Raw genomic sequence first — 18,992 nt, 5'->3', positions numbered from 1 at the left:
CTGAGAGATGTCACCCATACGTATTTCTTTAACTTGCTAACTCTTAATGCATCAGATATAGATATATTGTGGTAATGAGTTCCACAGGTGACACATTCTGTACAAGTTTTAATTAAAAGTTAAATAGTTTAAGACATTTGTTTACAGGCAACAGTATTGGTTGCTCACTCTGTACATTGCATTTATTGGACAGCAATAAGGAAAAACAGAACATTTGGCACGAGAATGCCAATTTTTTTATTATTATTATTATTTTTGGACACATGAACACAAAATATCCCTGCAGGCTAAAAAAAAAAAAATACAATGCAATTGTACACGACCAGCATCTTATCTCGACACGGGGCTGTGAGCCCCAGGACAGTTTAGAAAGTACCTCGTATTGCTAGAGACATACATCCAGTCCAAAGTTAATAAAATACCATTTGAAACATTACAAGTCTAACAATATAGAAACCAAAAAATTACATCAGAAGTCAAACTGAACAAATGCAAACATTTTACATTGAAGTTGCAGCCTCTAGACATAGAAATATGAAAATGTCAATAGCAAGGTCTAAGAAAATCTGTGATATTTAGTGCAAGACCTTTCCTCCAGTGCACAGGGAAAGAGCCTCGCGGTGGATCGGGATCAGGATGGATCCAATGCCCTCTGGCCCTGCCTTCTGAAAATGAAAGCAGAGTCACTGCCTCGCTATTGAGCAAGAAAACTCCTACAGCACATCCACAAAGGGGTCGGGGCTGTCAGTGCCAGCTCTGAGCCAGGGCCCTGCCCCATCCCGAGGGCCCGGCCAGGGTGGGCCCAGGACAGCCCCGGCACCGCCCTTCGGATGGAGCTCCCAGCGACACAAGAGCCAGACTGGTGGAGACAGGCTAACTAGGGATTGCCAGAGCTTGTTCACAGCTCAGCAGGGACAAAGCAAGCAGAACCGGGTGGAAAACAGGATTTCTGCCCCCTCCCCCCGTTTTTTTTATATTTTTTAATATATATATATATATCAACCACCCCCTTCCCCAACTCCTTGAACTTTGCTACATTTAAAATCTTTCACACCACAGAGCTAAACAGTGGCCAACAAGCTTTATTTATTAAAAAAAAAACCCAAAAAACAAAAATCAAAACACCCTAAAACTACAGCTACAGAATGCACATCTTCCCATTGATTGACACATGCAGAACGAGTCACTCAGGCCCACAGGGCTCACTCAGGTCCTCAAGTCCTCCAGACTTGGGCTCAGACCTGCCTAGGGCAGCACTGCTGCAACTTGGATCCTGAACTTCAGTGCTTTCCCCCCAAAACTCCAGCCCTGGGCCCGGGGTGGGCTCACACCAGCCCCGCTCGGGTGCTGGCCCAGGGCTCACCAGGGGCTGATGCTCCACCTGGTCTGAGGTTAAATATCCAGTCACAGGCAAACCAAGGAGAGGCTCTCCATTCCCTCAGTCTCAACCAGGAGTGCTTGGCACTGGACAACTAATTGGTGATAAAGTTCATTTTTTATGCACCCTCGTTAAACCAGCCCCATTCCTAGTGCACAAACTCAAATCAGGGATCTTGGATCCTACCACCTCCAACAGGTGCTCAGGTGCTTTTCAAGGTGCCAAAGTTCTCTGTGTGTGTTGGGTCAGTCAGAGTTCACTCTAAAAAGGGTTTTTGTGTCTTCTCCCTGAACGAGTACTGAGAAAAGCAGCGGTCAGTCTCCCACCCACATGTCCTGATTTTGTTACACAAGTGAGGTATTCTTTAAAAAAAAAGTTAAAAAACGTAAAAGAATCTTTTTTGTTTTTTCAATCTAAACCTGTCCTGGCACGTGCCAGGAGCAGGGTTCACTTCAGTCCCATTTTCAACAGAAATGAAAAGAGGTTAAACTTAATTTATGAGACATACTACTGGCAAGGAGGTTATAAAACTGTTTGAAGATGTTCAGTGTACTCTGGTACAACTGAAAACAACAGCATTTAGAAATGTAAACTTTCATTTATTTACAAGCTTAAAGACTGAAGGAAACAGCATTTCCTATTGCTGAAATTTGGAGGGGGCTGGTTCCTAAGCTTTGGGACAGCAGACAACTTAGCAGCAAACCCCACACAAGTATCAGAGACCACAGTGCAATCCTTGGGCTCCTCAAACTCCTCCTCAGTTTAGGAATAAGCTTTAATCTGCACTAACTCAGGTATACAGTAAGGAATCTAGTCTTAAATTACTACGTTCATGGATTACAGGAATACCAGGGAAACCAGGTCCCTGTTCTGGATTACAGGTTGCAGCTGAAAAAAGCCAAGCAGATTAAAAACCCTAATTTCTAGGCTGGGACAGAATCAGCATTTGAGACTCACACGGGTTCAACATGCTGTAAATGCAATTGTGTGGGCAACCCAGATTCCCAGGAAAAAAAAACAGTTCAAAATGCTGGTACAAGTCCTCAGGTTGCCTGTCACACAATACATTTCAACTGCACACGTTGGCCTTTCCTACACGGAACACCCAGTTTCCAAGCTTATAAAAAATGTTGTAGACAGGACACCAACAGTGAATATAAAACAGTTAAAAATAATTCTTAAAAAAAGCATGGAAATGCGTCTTTTCTAATTTGTTTCAGAAACTGCCAAATTGTGTGTTCAGAAAACGACACGAGAATGTTGGTTAAACTCATGCACAATCCTCAGCTAGAAAATTACACTGTTTGGGGGGGCTTAAAAAACAAAGATTTATTGCCAAAGTTAAACCTTCTATGAGAAAAAAGTTTTAAAATCACTTAGATTTATCAAACCACACAGCAGCATAAAGTGGGCACTTTTGTAAAAGTTTGCAAAATACCTAAAAGCTAAATTTTTTTTTTTTTGTTTTATCATTTTTAGAGGGGGGAAATGATGGTTCAGTACTTGTTACGATACCATGGCAGTATTATTTATAACCATTATCATTAAAATCTACTGACAGGCATCACTATTGGTTATATTACACATTCACAGAACAAGAACCACCTATTAACTCGCAGTATAGTGCAATTGCTTTGCAGCCCAAGTCTGCAGAGATTAAAAAGATAATTAGTAAAACTGACAAAAAACTGCAATACTGTGAAAGTTATGTTTGTTAAAAGGCATTTACAGTAGTGAAGTCTAAAATCTCCATAAAAAAATCTATGGCCCCACACGACAGAAGGATTACAGCGAGCTGGATAAAACATTTTGCCATCACATCATACTCACGAAGCAGGGCACGGAGACAGAGCAGCAGTCACCGTCAGCTCATGGGATGAGGAGAACTGAAAAAACCACAGCTAGCAAAAGATTTGATAGAAACCTTTCGTGCCAAGTCCTTGAAAAATTTCAGGATGATCGGCCTTTGCGCTTTGAGGTAAAAATTCAGTCCAATGCATCAGAAAAGACAAGTCTATGGATTTCTAGTACAGAAAACAATGAAACAAATGGCTCAATTGTGTTGGTGCATCAGACGTTGCAGTGAAGAACAAATTCAGTGCGACTGTCCGGAGCTGCTGGTAGTGGGCAGTCCGAAATCCCCCGGCTCTGGATAGAGCAGGAGGCTTCCAAACACTTCAGGACTGCATGGGTACTTGTTTTGCCTCATCTTCCCAGGTGCTCTCAAGCGAAATACATGGTGTGCTGGGTGTCGTGGTGGATCTGCACGGCCTTGGCCAGCGCCTGCGGATCGCGGCCGTTGCTCTGCCCCGACACGTGGCTGCCCTCAGCGCTGCGAGCAGACACACACCCGTCAACAACTGGGACAAGCAGCTCAGCTCAGCTTCACTACCTGCTTACCACGATGGTGAGGCCATTGCTTACCTGTCGTGATCCTTGTCCACAAGATGGTACCTGGCCCGAAATGCCACCAGCCTGGCGTAGTAGGCGGGCGCGGGGATGGAGACGGAGCGGGTGCAGCGCACGTAGGTGTGGCACAGCTGGTACGTCAGCAGCTGCAGCTCGTCTGCTGTGAAACAGTTGTCATCCCACAGCACCTGGTAGTGGGAGGGACGGCTGGTTCCCTGCAGAGAACAGGTGAGCAGTCAGCTGGAGAGCAACAGCAAGGACAGAGGTGGTACCTGCAGGCTGCACCTTCCAGCAGGCACTGAGGAGTCAGTGCCAAGCAGGCACCAACACACTCTGGGTCTGCCAAGTGACAAACAGAAGCGACTTTTCCCATGGGGACAACTACAAGGATTTAGTCACACAGCCTGAGTGCAGCACAGCTGACATTACCTGAATTCCTGCATGGCTACAGAGGTAAAAGTCAAATTCAGAGGGATGTGTGATGGTGCTGTCCACAGTAGTGCCTGCTGGTACGTTGCCACTTTTACCCACCTAGTGAGAAAGGTTTATTATTAGTCCATGGGCTTTTTTGGAAGTGACCCCAAAATGCTTTCAAAGGTAGGCTCTATTGAAAGCTGCTGGAGAATTTACTGCTCAGAAAGGTGAAAATATATTAAGGTCGTTTACACAGGAGGAATGAAAATGTTCTCTGTGAATTCATTTTTAGAAACTTCACCAAATCCAGCTGGTGTGTCATCAGAGGAAAATAAAACCCTTGCCAGCACCATTAAAACTGCAGAGTGGGATAAAGCCTACACAAGTAATTCAGGATCTGAAAATACAGGCTCCTGAGATAAATTTATTTCGTACCCTTGTTTGCTCTCACACCCTGGAGATCTGGGTTTAAAAGCAAACCACAGATCAAGCTCTTCCCTAAAGAAGGTTCCTCAGCTGGCCTGTGGATTTGTACCACAGGCACATCTTAGATGCACTTGGAGACAGAACAGGGAATAGAGTGACCAGCCAGGTCAGCTCATCATCAGGAATCCTGGCTATAAAACCCCAGGATACATCTCCAGGTACACAAATACTGGGATACTGAGCACACCTATTCCAAAAGGGGGAACAAGCTGTTCCATCTGATGTAGAGCAATAAAAAAAGGAGGAACTGGTTATTTTGGTAGAGGAAGCCTGCTACCACTCAGTACTGCTGCTGCTTTACAGCTTTAGTGGGCAAGACAGATCCCACCCCACTGAATCAAACAATCCCACTTTCCTGTGCCACCACCTCCCCCTCAGGGAGTCAGTACTTGCCCTTTCAGTTTTGTCAGCACAGAACAGCCTGGTGTGATGCCTTTTCTGCACAACAATGTAGGTTATTCCAGGTCTGTAATCTTCCTCCAAACTAATGCAGGCCTTCCGGATGGCGATCAGCTCTGGCCAAGCTACCTACAAGCAGAAGATTTAACTATTATGTGATGAATTCAGTAGGTATTTGATTATTTTTTTTTAACCTGTGTACAAATGCTGCATGGTAAGGGACACAAGCAGACTGGTTAATTGTGCTTGCCCAGGACAATTCACTTAATTTTTAATAATTAAGTGAATTTTAAAAAATTTTTAACCTAATTTTTCCAGTAACATATATAATCTACATGAATACAAATGCTGCATGGTAAGGGACATGAGCAGACTGGTAAATTGTGCTTGCCCAGGACAATTCACTTAATTTGTAATAATTAAATGAGTTTTAAAACATTTTTAACTTAATTTTTCCAAGAACAAATATAATCCACATAAATAAATATATTTTTTCAATGGCAAATCCCTTATAATCCACATAAATATCTAGCAATCCCTATTCATGAGCAACAAAAAATTATCACCAGGCAGTACCTGTTTCATCTGTCCTTCCGACACTCCCCCTCTGTAGTAAATGATCCTGGTGGGCTTGAAACGAGTGGATTTGTAGAACTGGATCAGCAGCTCCCGGACCATGTTGGTCAGGTCCTGGATCACCTCCTGGCTGTAGAGCAGCTCCTGGGAGGTCTCCTGGCGCGAGGTCTGCACGCGCACGGTGGCGCAGTAGCGGCTGGGGTGCCCGTCCATGCTGCCCACCACGGCCGCGATCGACGGCTTCTTCCCGTCCCCGGCCGGAGGGTGAGTGACATCTGCTCCCAGAAAGATCACTGGCTGCTGGAACACCGAGGGCCTGTTTGGTAAGATTGAGTTTATTAGTTAGAATCACCGAATTCCAGAAGGGTTTGGGTGTGAAAAGGCCTTAAAAGCTCAGCCAGTTCCACCCACCCCACCCCAACCTTGGTTGCTCCAAGTCCTGTCCAACCTGGCTTTGAACACCTCCAGGGATGGGGCAACCACAGCTTTTCTAGGCAACCTGTGCCAGGGCCTCACCATCCTCACAGTGAACAATTCCTTCCTAGTCTCTAATCTAATGTACTCTCTTTAGGTTTGAAGCCATTACTACAGTCCCTCACTGGCCTCCTTGTTGGTCCTTTTGGACACTGGAAGGTGCTGTGAGGCTTTCACACAGCCTTCTCTTCTCCAGTCCAACTTCCTCACCCTGACTTGAGAGGAGAGGTAGCCTCTTATCAACTCATAATAATAAATAAGAACAGTAAAAAGAAAATGGCCCAGGAACAAAAAACATTAAAGCTGAGGAAGGTGCATCCAAAGCACTGAACAGAACTTAAACCTGTGAGAGAGTCTTTAAGGGCAAAATTCTCTGCCTCCAGCACTTACAGTCCAGAAAGAACAGAAAGTGACAGGACAGGATCAAAGGCAGACCATGTTACAAGCATTGATTCCAGGTCACTCCTCCTCACTCCTTCTCTTTCAATTTGGACATAAACACAGGATGCTATTGGAGGTGGCAAGAGGAAAAGGTACAGAGTGAATCCAAAGGCAGGAAAGAGACAGGAAAAAAACCTTGGTGAGTTTGGTGGCTCTGACTGCTGGATGGCTCTGACTCCCCTTGGCTCAGGGCTTACTGGGAACACTCCAAATGCAGACATATCCTCCACTGTCCACTCCACACTGTGGGAATTTCTGAAGTATGTTTTATTTTGAAAAGTATCATTTTAGCAAAACAACACAGTTTTCCTTGACAATGCAGACATTACAAAGAGCTTTTGATTGAATCTCACCTTTGATGAGGTACCAGCACATTGTTGATTCCTCCAAGCTTGGCATTGATCTTCAGACACAGGTTAGACAGCGTTTGTGGAGAGGTTTTGACCACGTTCTTTACCTGAACACACTGTGTGGCCATGCCTAGAAGAGTATCTCCAACCCGCTTGACTTCAGCTGTGACAGAAAATAAGGCAGTGGTTCCTGCTTGCTCTTATTTTTTTCAAATGTTACTCTAATTCAGATCCTTGAAACTTCACTGACAAAGGTTCAGTTTGCTCTTTGGTAATACACAACTTCTCCAACCAGGCCTGACAAACCAGCTCCAATCTTTTTCAAGAGAACCCATCTCTCCTCTGCCTCCTTCCTGCCACCCACTTGCAGTACAACTCCTGATCACTTTACAGCCCCTTCTCCATACCGTACACAGGCGTCTTCCCAGGCAGAATCACCACGATGAGCTGCAGGCCCACATAAGTCAGCTTTAGGTGTTTGAACATGGGCTCCACGCTGTCTGCCCCCTGGGCGTACTTGCAGAAGCAGGGCTGGCCCTGGATGGGCATCCCGGCGTCCTTGGAGATCTTGCGCAGCTGGTCTGTGAAACTCCTGAAATAGAAGTGGATTTGTTCTGCCCTTCTCACTATGGCTCACTCATCAGTTTTATCAACCAGATCTACACTGGTTCTGCTATTTCACAGCACTACAGTAACTGGTTTTTAGCAATTCTATTCCCAGCAGGAGCTCACTAATATGACTCTAATCCTCTCTGAGGAAGGTCATCAGCTACTGTAGTTTTACAAGCCTTACAGAAACAGACATTTGAGATAAACATCCTGAGGCAGACTCCCAAACTAATACTGATGCTCTGGTAAATTTTCACTTATCCACCTACTTTATCTGAGTATTATTACAACCATGACTTTTGCCAATCAGTAGTTCACAGAACCTCTTTCTTTAGGATTCTGTAGAGTAATTTGAAGGGCAGGGGAAAATCAATCTATACTACACATCACCTTTCAGAATCATGAGAAAAATACACCTTGAAACAGAATCCTAAATAAATAGGAAAATACTTACTTCAGCAAGTCCTCCCTGCATTGTTTTTGAGGAGCAAAACAGGCAACAGCCCAAACTTTAATCTCAATGCCAGCATAGAACTGTTTCCCTCTCATGTCCCACACGCCTTGGTTTGGTGTGGCCACAGTCTTGTTCTAGGTAAAAACCAAAGGCAAATTACAAATCAAGTGCTGCTCCATTTTGACTGTAGCCCACAAGAGGAAGATACACAAAACACCTCATGAATTTCAATAACCTCAGGATAAGGAGTTTTACAAGACATGGAAACTCACCCTGCCTCCATACTGCAGCATTGGGGCTGGCAGAACTCTGCCTGTCAGCTCTGTCATTTCGTTATGGACAACAATTCCAAACTCCTTCAGATACGGATCAGGCCCACCAACCATACTGTTACTCTTCACCTGGGGACAAGACAAGTACTGATGTCACTAAACTAAAGCTTCAGGTGACTCTGCCCTCTTTGTCATCAACAGCCTTTCAGTTTAGAAGGATTTGTTTTAACCAAACCAGATTTTTTTAACTTCTCTCCTGGTCATGCTGCTCAACATCACTGCTCCAATGCTCTGGAAAAGCCACGAGAAGTGACAAACACAGACTGTGCAGCTGGAAAAATACTCACCAGTCTGCTGATCTCCTCCTGCCTGTCTGGGGCAGACCTGGCTGTTGCTTTTATCATGGTCGAGGTCTGATTGTCTGTGAGCTTCTTGATGCACCTCTGGCCTGCCACGATGTTACACACCTGCAGGGGAGCAGGGAGAGGTGCTGTGACACCGTTTAACAGAGGACACCCCACAGTGCAGGACTCAGATCCTCACCTCCAGTGGCAGGTATGTGTGTTTCTGCTCCTGTCCCACTTGGAGACAGGGCAGGTGAGGGTATTTCAGCTGCAGACTGTACTTCTGCTTAAAATACTGAGCTACTGTGCACTCCATGGCCTGCCCATTCTCCAGCTGCAGAGGGAACCTAGAAATGACATTTGTTCTGGTTAGACTTTGTCAGATTTTTTAAAGGAAAAAATTATATGAAAAATCTATTCCAGACTACCTTTAGCAAATCTCTATTTGCCTTACTTACTGGATCTCTTCTTTATGAAAAGATTTTAGACTGTATACCAAATTTCTTGTATTTTAGCTATTTTAAAAATTTCTTGTATTTTAGCTATTTTTTATAGGAGCTTTTGATAACTGTATTTAAAAACCAGAATACAGCTCAGTTTTCCTGGGTTGAAAGAAATAAAAAAGTAGTCAAAACCCACACTACTCCTCTACTCCACTAAGACTAAACATTCCTGTAAAGCCACAGAGCTGCTTCACCTCCAGAATCAACTATTCCCGCATAAAAAATACACCAAGTATATTCCAGATATATTGAATAGGTTGAAGATTTTAAGAACTGTCAGGCAGTGCTGGATACATACGTCTGGTGGCTGGCTGGCCGCCGGGTAACATTGCAAACTCTGTATTTTCTCTTCATCTGGCCACAGTGGGTCACCTCTACTTTTAGACCTGAAAACTCAACAGGAAATAAATTCAGAGACAGGAATCACCTTTGAAAAGGATGAAGGGAAAAAGGGAACAGCCCAGTTCTCCATGTGCGTTGCAAATTTTCATTACAATATATTATGAGCAGGTTTCAGTATTTTCTTGCAGCAGCTTTAGGACAAGCTTTTACCTCTGATTTCTTTGGTAAACTTGACACGCTGGGAGTCTGTCAGAGGTTTGCTTTGTTCACTGATGTTCTGGATGTCCAAGACCTCGCACATGAACTCAATGATAGGCTGGGCACGATAGAAAGCAGTCGCTGACACTAAGATAAAAAGACAGGACAATGAACTGGGAAGCACAAAGAACTCTGTTACATGAGCGAGACAGAATCTCCTACACACCATCGATGTTGAGCATCATGTTCCACATGGCAGGACGGACAGACTGGTGGAAGCCAAACCAGACCTCCCTGCCCCCTCCCAGGGGGTGGTAATAACCTTCAGGAGGGGAGAAAAAGGAGCGACCCACAGGGGTGTACCTGGAAAAAATAAGAAAATTAATACTCTGATCATTTCCTTCTGATGTATTTTTTACATTCACACCTATAGTGTTTAAAACATGTTATTATTACAGCATGTTATAACTGTCAGAGCTGACTTATGGCAAGCACACAAAGACTTTTCTGACAGGGCAGCTGGAAAGGGTACAGCAAATTCCTGTTAGAAACATGACCAGCAGACACAAGTCTAGTTCAGATCACATTTCCCTATTCTAGTGCAAATTTGTAAGGCAGGTGTTGAATTACATGGCTGTATCCCTCATCCCTTCTACCACAGGAGTGTAATGGGCAGCAGAGCAGCAGCAAGGAATGACAAACACAAAGGTTAAGATGGACAGAAGACATAGCCAGTCAGGAAGGCCCCACAAGTACCCACCTCATGGAGGGAAGGTGCCGTGTGATTACATCCAGTGCCTGTACAGAATCTTCAGGAACTTCATTCAAGTGCCCTGCCAGAGCTTCCAGCAGCATCTGAAGGCTGACGACTGACACCCACTGAATGGAAACCTTAAATGTCTGGTCCTTCCCCTCTCCTGGAAGTGTAACCTCCATATCCACCTGCCACAGGCACAAGAAAATTAAGCACAAGCTTTTGTCATGGATTGCAGACAGACACAACACTCAGCAATGGTATAGTTTTCTCCTAGGCGTCCTTTGATTCTGTATTTTTGATTATTAGTTTGTGTAATGACCTTAAAATATTACAATTGCCTCCCTCAGGACTTTGAAAGTTTGTCATTTATTCATCTGAGAAACTGCACTGAAGTATCTTTAAATGTAAATTTTCAGCAGTGATTAGTATGGTGACATCAAAGCTCTGGAGAACAGTGAGTCATTTTTTTAAGTCAGCCAATTAATAGCAGGATGTTTTGTGAACCAAATGGGAAGGCAAGAAAACCTTTTGGTCATAAAGGAGACTCTCTGAGAGACACAAATCTCAGAGTTCTGGCGCAGGACTTGGGATGACTGTCACACCCCACAGCCCAGAGGGTAACTGTGAACTCGTCCTGGACATCCTCCAAGGCACAACAATGACCAGATCCCTTGGGAGATCAGTTGATGGGAGGAAGTTTTGTTTAGAGCTGGGGTGCACATGCAAGGCAGGAACAGCTGATCCGGTTGTTCCAGGAAGACAAGGACATATCTCCACAGCACAACCAAACCCAACCAGAGTCATCATCAGCTACAATGACTTTATCGTTCAGCAACAGAACAAGGGTCAGTAGAGGGAAAAGGGAAGTTCCCACCAGGGTGAAAGAAAAATAGTGTCCTTGCAGCAGCAAGAACAAAAATGTAGTTCTCATGTCTCATGATATTCTGTAGCTGAAGAAGTGGGAATTAGAAACCCAAAGACACAAACTTCAGTAAAACACCAGTGAGCTCCTAGAGTCCCTGACTGGTCCTGTCTGTCATTTCCAAGACTACACCAATAGGTGTGACAGTATTTTGGGTTAATGTCAATAAAAGAACACTTTTCAAATGACACTGTAACAGTTTTCCTGTGGAAAAGTTAAAGCAACACTTACTCTATCCCTGCCAATGGGTAAGGGGTGTGCTGTGTACATGTTCCGCTTCCCATCGTAGCCAGGCTGCCGATCCCCAAATATCTGCATCTTGAAGTGCCTCACCATCGTGTCCACCACCTCCCTAGGCAGTGATTCATTAAGTGGAAGAACAGAAAAATCAGTAATACTCTTACACAATTTAAAATTATTTTTTTCATTTTTTTTCTTAAAGGAGAAAGATAGGAAAAACAGCAATGCACAAAAGCACCCCCAGGTCACGCCAGAAGCTGTGAATGTCACCTCCAGGTTAAGACACCCAAGTGGCACACACAGGTGTCTGTACAGGTATCTGTGCTGTCAGCAGAGCTACACTGAAAACAAGCAGAGGAAGATGTTCTCCAAAACATCCTGGAGATGTTCTCACACAGGAGCCTTGGGGTGGGTGGGACACTCTGTGGATTGATCCATGTGTGGACTCCAAAATCTACAAGCTGAAATGCCTCCCCTCAGCTGCTACACATTTGTGTAACAGACTGTGGAACAATTACCAGAGACATGGACTTGTAGACTGTAAAATAAAACCAGCTGGAGGTCAATGCTCAGTACATTTCCCAGAGCCTTCCAGATTACAGGCCAGTTGCAAGAATATTATAGTTCACTGAAAAGCAACTGCTGACCACAGTACAAACACAAACAGGCCTTTAGCAGATGGAGAATTCCTAGGATTCACAGCTTCCTTACATCAGGCATATACACTTAATTTAAATCAGTAAACCTTTATTAAGTTACTCCTACCTGTTGACTCTTCGGGGGCGTTTCTCTGGTTTGATGTCCACATCATAGTGATAAACATCAATCTTGGGGATCTGAACCTGGAAGTGGTTGGCCAGGAGCCGGATGGGTTTGCCAACAGTGCCCAGGCCTGGGCGACGGGGGGGCTGGAAGAGGCTGGTTGGGGGCCCTAGAAAGCCAAATAAATGTGTGTGAGATGTGATGGCTCACTCCATGCACCATTTGACTGGGCAGGAAGAAATCTTAAGCTTTTTGAGGCTGTAAACAGAGGCGTTCAAAGAGGCTCAGCCTTCCAGTTGCTCAGAACTCCAAGGTAAAAAAGGTGTTCCCTAAAGCATGTATAAGGTAGGTGCCATAAATCATTCTTAAAATTTTAGTTAAAATTTTAGTGGCATTTATTCATGACAGCGGTTAAGAACTTCAGAGAGTCCTAAGAAGGAACGCAATCATACAGATATTATGTATTTTCATGTAATGCAAAGAGAAATACATCCCTACCTCCATTTCTAAAACAAACCAACAGCCACCCAAAGCCACACTTTGTCATTGTTTTCACTACAGGCCTAAAGTCCAGACGTCAATGATCCAATTTAAAATTCCAACGTAAAGACAGGAGTGAGGAAAGGTTCAGGCTTTCCTCTAAGCAGAAGGATAAGGGAGAAAGCATTAGACAGGTGTGGACTCCTAGAGACATGGAAGAGATATTTTATTGGGACAAAAGAAGAGCTTCAGGAACAGATCTAAGGAGGAAATTATTAGAGGCCTGGAAGCATTACTCACATGCAAGCTGGTCACTAGGGAAGCCTTTAGTTACCCTCCTCAAAGTGTTAAGATCTGAGATACCATGTTAACGAGATTAAACTGACTATTTTTTAAATCGATCAGAGCCTCAGCTGACACTGCACATAAAGCAAATGACATTGGTATATTTTCATGGGTTTGTCTATATCTGAGCAAGGCTCAGTGTGATCAAAGTGTTTTCCCTCTGTTGTAGAGTAGCAAAGGAGAGGGCAAGCACTCTCACTAGAATGTAATAATAAACCTATCATAAAACTTAGGGCTAATTTAGCATTATAACCTGACAGCATCCATGTACAACAAAATCTCAGAGTTTTTGTACCAGGAAAAAGGAGAGGTAGGTGACTCCTATTTGGGTACACTGCAGGTGTAGCAATAAAGTTTAACACAAGCATAAACTGAAGCCAGGACCAAATCCCAGGAGATTCCACACTGGATTTAAAAGCCATCCATTGGCTACTGCATTACCAAATGAAATTACCAACCTAAGGACACCAGCCCTGGAATATTTTTAAGCAGAGGGAACACAGAGCATGTAAGCAGCTGAAGCCCACGGCTGTGTCAGCTCTGCAGAGCTGCTGGGGACAGACACCCCACAGGACACGTTCCTGGCTCCACACCTGCCTGAGGGATCATGCTCCCTCACGGTCAGACCAGTTGTGGGGTACAGTTAGTGTTTAAAAAAAGTTACAGTTTGTTGTTTAAAAAAACTACAGCTGTCTTGGACAAGCGTGAATCATTGAGGGCAATCAAAGTTTGCTGTGCTTATTTGGATACGAGAGATGATCCATTAATCCCATGCTAATTAGTCTGAAGGAAGTGCAGGCACTGACCTCCTGCAAGAGATTAAATGACAACTATATTTACCCATTTTCCTCCCTTGGTATTGACAAGTTCTGCAAACATGCACAGCAACGCTGCCCTCTGTTCTGACCAAAGGAAATAAAACTTACATCTCCTCCTTCCTAAAGTTATTTCTCAAAGGATTCTAAAGAATCAGCTACAAACTGTTTTCCCATTTGAAGCCAGGCTGCTCTGGCATCACAGGATTTTCATCTGATCAGCCTGACTAAGGTTGTATGTGCTGTTGTATTTTAATTTCTCTTACCCCACAACCATTATGTACTAAGCACCTCAACCGAATTGCTTCAGACAGGAAGCAGTTTTCAAAACTGAAAGAGAATCTGCTTCTCCAGCTGGAACTCGGGGAGGCCAGGATACATCACACACATACAGCAGGCTCTGAGTCAGCCCTCACTACCTCAAACTCTGGATTCTTCTGGAATTGCACCTTTGTGTCAATAAACGTTTCCTATCACACCAAAATTAACATCACTTGGCTTATACCAATCGTTTGAATGGGAACTTGATGGGTCAGGTGTACAGGCCACTGAGGGCTAGAAATACATCCCGCGGGCATTTGATGGGAGAATAATCATGGAATAGGACACAAGCAGGAAAGCAGCACATGCAAAAACCCACCAGTATTTAAGCGAAGTTTGTTAAAGAAATAAACAGCCGTATTTTCAGACAGCATCACCTTAAACTCTCAGAAATAGCTCAATGTCAAATATAAAACTTATCACTGCACAGGTTGCAGGGCGCGCATGGCTGTGACACCACAGCCCTGCCTGTCCCCGTCCCCTCGCTGTCGCTGTCCCGCTCCAGCCCCGTCCCGTTCACCCCGGGGAGGTCGAGCCGCGTCCCCCGGTAGTCCCGGCAGCAGCGGGGCCGTGCGGGCATCCGCAACCCCCACGCAAAGTTTCGCGACCCGCAGCGGCTCCTCGGCACCGGGCATTGCCGGCGGCTCCGAGCGGGCCCCGCTGCTGGCGGGGAGCCCCGCCGGGCCCGCGGCCTCCTTCCCCCGCTGTCACGGCCCGACAGGCCGCGGCCCCCGCGCCCCCCCCGCGCTCTCACCGGGTCCCAGCGCCTCCATGGCGGCGGTGGCGGCCTCGCTGCTCTCGCCGCCGGCCCCGCCGCCCGCCCCGGGCCCCGCCGCCGGCCCCGCCGCCGCCGCGTAGCGCTTGATCTCGGGAATATTGGCGGCGGGGTGGGGGTCCGGCGCGGACACGGGGGCGGCGGGGCGGGAGGCGGCGGCGGCCGAGGAGGAGGATGAGGAGGAGGCAGCGGGGGCGCGGCGGGGAGCGCTCCCCGCGTTCCGCTTCCCCGAGCGGCGGCGCGAACAATCCCCGCGCTGCGCCCCCGCCGAGCCCGCGCGCGCCCCCGCCGCCGCCAGCACGCGCCCGAGCGCGCTCCCGGGACGGGGATGAGGAGGAGGAGGAGGAGGAAGAGGAGGAAAAGGAGGAGGAGAAGGGAGGGAGGAAGAGGCCGCTCCGCGCTGCCCGGCGCCGCCGGCTCGCGCACGCGCGCCGCCCCCCCCACCGCCCGCGGGAGCGCGCACGCCGCCCGCGCGACCCCGCAGCCGCAACAGGTGCCGGCTGTGAATCACGGAATCCCGGAATATTTCGGGTTTGAAGGGACCCTGGAGATCGTCCAGCACTAACCCCCTGCCAAGGCAGGGTCACCGGAGCAGGTGACAGGGACGCTCCAGGTGGGGTTGGATTGTCTCCGGATAGGGACACCACGCCCTCCCTGGACACCTGTTCCAGTGCTCGGTCACCCTCAATATAACCAAGTTCTTCCTCATGTTAAGGTGAAACACCGTGATTTTGGTTATGGCCATTGCTCCTCATCCTGTTGCTGGGCACCAGCGAATGATCCTTTTCAGTGGTGCCCAGCAACAGGGTGAGGAGCAATGGCCGTAAACTAAAACACTTCCTCAGCATAAGGATGAACTCTCCATGAGCATGGCCGAGCACTGGAACAGGATGCCCAGGGAGATTCTGGAGTTTCCCTGCCTGGAGATTCCAAACTCACTTGGGTGCATTCCTGTGTCACCTGCTCTGGGTCACCCTGCCTTGGCAGGGGCATTGGCCTGGATGATCTGCAGAGGCCCCCTCCAACCCCAACAAATTTTGTGATTTGGTGACAAGAGTCTGGCATCATTCTCTTGGCACCTGCCTTTCAGATATTGGTGTGGATTGATGGGATCCCCTCTCAGCCGTCCCTTCTCCAGACTAACCAGGCCCAGCTCCCACAGTCTCTCCAGACCCCCCATCATCTTTGTGGCCTCTCCCGGACCCTCTCCAGTGTCTCCTTGTCTTTCTTGTCCTGAGGAGCCCAGAAGTGGACACAGCACTCCAGATGTCCCTCACTAGGGCTGGGTGTCAGGATTTCCTCTGCTGGCTCTTCCCAGGGTGCATCTCACGCATGTGGCCCTTCCAGAGCTGCCTCAGAAGAGGTGACAGCTGCTGCCCCTCGGGCACCAGGAAGGAGGGAATTGTCTGTCTGTACCTCCCTGTTCTGTCCCAAAACCCAACACCTGTTTGCAAGTTTAATAATTAACCCAGAACTCCAGCACACTCCGTGCCAGCCACCCTGATGGTGCCTGCCTGCCCACAGCGGCGCTGCTCCAGCTTCACCAGCTCTCCACTGCTCCCCAAAACCAGGGAATTCTCCCTGCTCAATTGATGACACCCTGAATAACTCCCAGCATTCCCAGCTAAACGGCCTCAGTGGGGTTTAAAACACCTGACTGTTGGAATTCAGGACATCCCTCTGGCTGTCCTGGATTGCCAGGACCCCTGCCAGGGGGCTCAGGGACCCTGGCACAGAGCCCAAGACACCTGTGGGTTTGATTATGACCCATGGAAAAAATTACCAACCTTATATGAGGATCTGCAAGCCACAAAAGTATAAGTAGAATAATAATCAGTTTGTCACGGGGTGAAAAATAGATTTTTTGAGGTTTTTAGAATGGGGGTTCAGGGGGCAAGATGGAGGAATCTGGGCGTGTCCAGCCTTTCTCCTTCTTCTTCTTGGCCTCCATCTTCTGCTGTGATGGTGGCACTTTGGGATTGGTTTAGAGTAGAAGCTCACTGTCTAACATAGGTGATAGGTATTGGGGAGTTATTGTAAATATTGTACACGTAGTTTTTAGTATAAAAGATAAATAACAACACTGCCCTGAGGGTGGCCAGAGTGCCTCTGTCTGTCCTGCTGAGTGGACCTTGGCAGGCCAGGAGAAAGAATTTTATAGATAAGAAACAATAAACAACCTTGAGAACAAGAACTGAAGAGCTCTGACTCCTTCTTCGACCGCCAGGCTGGGAAAAGAGACTTTCTAACACATCTCAGGGTCACTGTGAGCAGCTCAAGCCCTGAGAGCTGACAAAACAGGATTTGCACAAGGCAGGTGAGCCCCAGCAGTGAACCTGTCAGGGCTGTGACCAGCAGCCCTTGAGGTGCTCCTTGGACATGGAATGGCTGAGGATCTACAAGGGCTGGAGATCCACGAGGGCTGGAGATCCATGAGGGCTGGAGATCCATGAGGGCTGGAGACCCACAAGTGTCTGGCACAACCTTGGACACCACCCAGGAGCTGCCTGGGAATCAACGGGCTGGGAACCCAGGGTGTTCCACTGACCAGGGCGTTCAGCTCCTGGGACAATCTTGCCATGGCCACATCCCCTTATCCTCACAGACAATAAATTTATCCTCTGGTAAAGAGACAACACTTCCAGCTATGTGTCATTAAATAAAGGGCCTAGGGACTTTTTGCCTTTTTAAGCAGTTTATGTTATTTTAGCGAGCTGCTCTCTTGTGCACCTCCTGGGTTCTGTTTAACCAACAGCTCCCTGCTGACTCACCAGAAAATCAGAAGTCAAAACATTTTATAAATAATAAATGCTGAGTCCATTTTATTTGCCTTTTTTAACCTGTGGGGCTGATATTTTCCAAGTTGAAACATCAAAATCTATTTTAAAATGAAATGAAATCTGAGATTCTCATATAGATCTGAGATTTTCTCATAATTCCCTGACAGCAGCTGATGAACACCTGAGGAAAAAACCAGTTTTACCAGACCAGTAACAACCTCCACAACACCTGGCAATATTTCCATGCTATTATTCATCATATCTATGTATAAAAACCACGTATGTAAGGCTACACAGATAGTACTTAAAAAAAAACCCACCAAAGATACAATCTCTGTCTCAAGAAATCTGCAATACAAAGGCTCAGTCCTGTAAGATGTTGAGTGTGATAACTAAAGCCTTTACTCACTGCATTATAAATTCAATTAACTTGATAAATATTACACACATAGTGAGACATCCCCACTGCCACAGCAGTCAGAACCCTATTTCTCTATGTTAACCCAGCCTTATCTTGAAAACAGCCACATTTCCAGGGTCAAGACTGGACTTGGGAATGACAGATCAGAGTTATGACAGGATTATCTCTGAGGATTTCCTTCTAAACACCTCATCTGCTACAAGCTGGGGAAGGAGTATGTTGTTTAGTAAAAAACAGATTCCTAAACTAGCTTTTATAATATAAATGTCTTAAGATGGGGCTTGATCCAGTGCTAAAAGTCTGTGTGACATTTAGAACCTCCTTAATGGCAAACATTTTACCTGTTCCATGGCTGCCTCTGTGTGCCAGGTATGAGTAACAACCCAGGATCAGAAATTACCTAATAAGGCCAATCTTTTTGTCACCTTTTTCTTGTCAGCTGACTCTGACTCTCATCCTGACGCAGCCATGAGAGCGCAGCCCTGAGGAGGTGTGTTTGTGCAGAGCCAGCATCTGTCCCTCTGTTACTAAACACTAATTATTAAATTAATTACTGTAGCTCCTGCAGCAGCTAGAAGAAAGCAGAACTGTGGTGTTTGTGGCGGGTTTCATGGACATTTGCTTTTCTCACTTCCTTTGTTCTCAGGCTTGTTGGCTCCATGTGAACTGTCATGGTCGATCAGTCTATCTGCTCCTTGCCCCTGACAAAACCGTAATAAAATACC

At 46.4% G+C, this 18,992-nt stretch overlaps 1 protein-coding gene across 1 annotated transcript; it reads right to left on the bottom strand.

The window, feature by feature from the left end:
- Positions 1 to 88: 88 nt before the first annotated feature.
- On the bottom strand, positions 89 to 15,502 carry AGO4 (argonaute RISC component 4). The gene is made up of 18 exons (XM_054648288.2): positions 15,046 to 15,502; positions 12,334 to 12,499; positions 11,560 to 11,680; positions 10,410 to 10,591; positions 9,876 to 10,012; positions 9,662 to 9,796; positions 9,408 to 9,495; positions 8,806 to 8,953; positions 8,610 to 8,729; positions 8,263 to 8,391; positions 7,991 to 8,124; positions 7,335 to 7,519; positions 6,931 to 7,090; positions 5,663 to 5,978; positions 5,081 to 5,215; positions 4,217 to 4,318; positions 3,803 to 4,002; positions 89 to 3,710 (listed from the first exon to the last, which is right to left on the bottom strand). The coding sequence occupies exons 1-18, from the start codon at positions 15,062 to 15,064 to the stop codon at positions 3,602 to 3,604; spliced, it is 2,586 nt and encodes an 861-aa protein (XP_054504263.1). The 5' UTR covers positions 15,065 to 15,502; the 3' UTR covers positions 89 to 3,601.
- Between the last annotated feature and the right edge of the window lie 3,490 nt (positions 15,503 to 18,992).

The sequence above is a fragment of the Agelaius phoeniceus genome, chromosome 22 (genome assembly GCF_051311805.1).
Source record: "Agelaius phoeniceus isolate bAgePho1 chromosome 22, bAgePho1.hap1, whole genome shotgun sequence".
Lineage (NCBI taxonomy): Eukaryota > Metazoa > Chordata > Aves > Passeriformes > Icteridae > Agelaius > Agelaius phoeniceus.
This window is presented reverse-complemented; position numbering and strand designations above follow the sequence as displayed.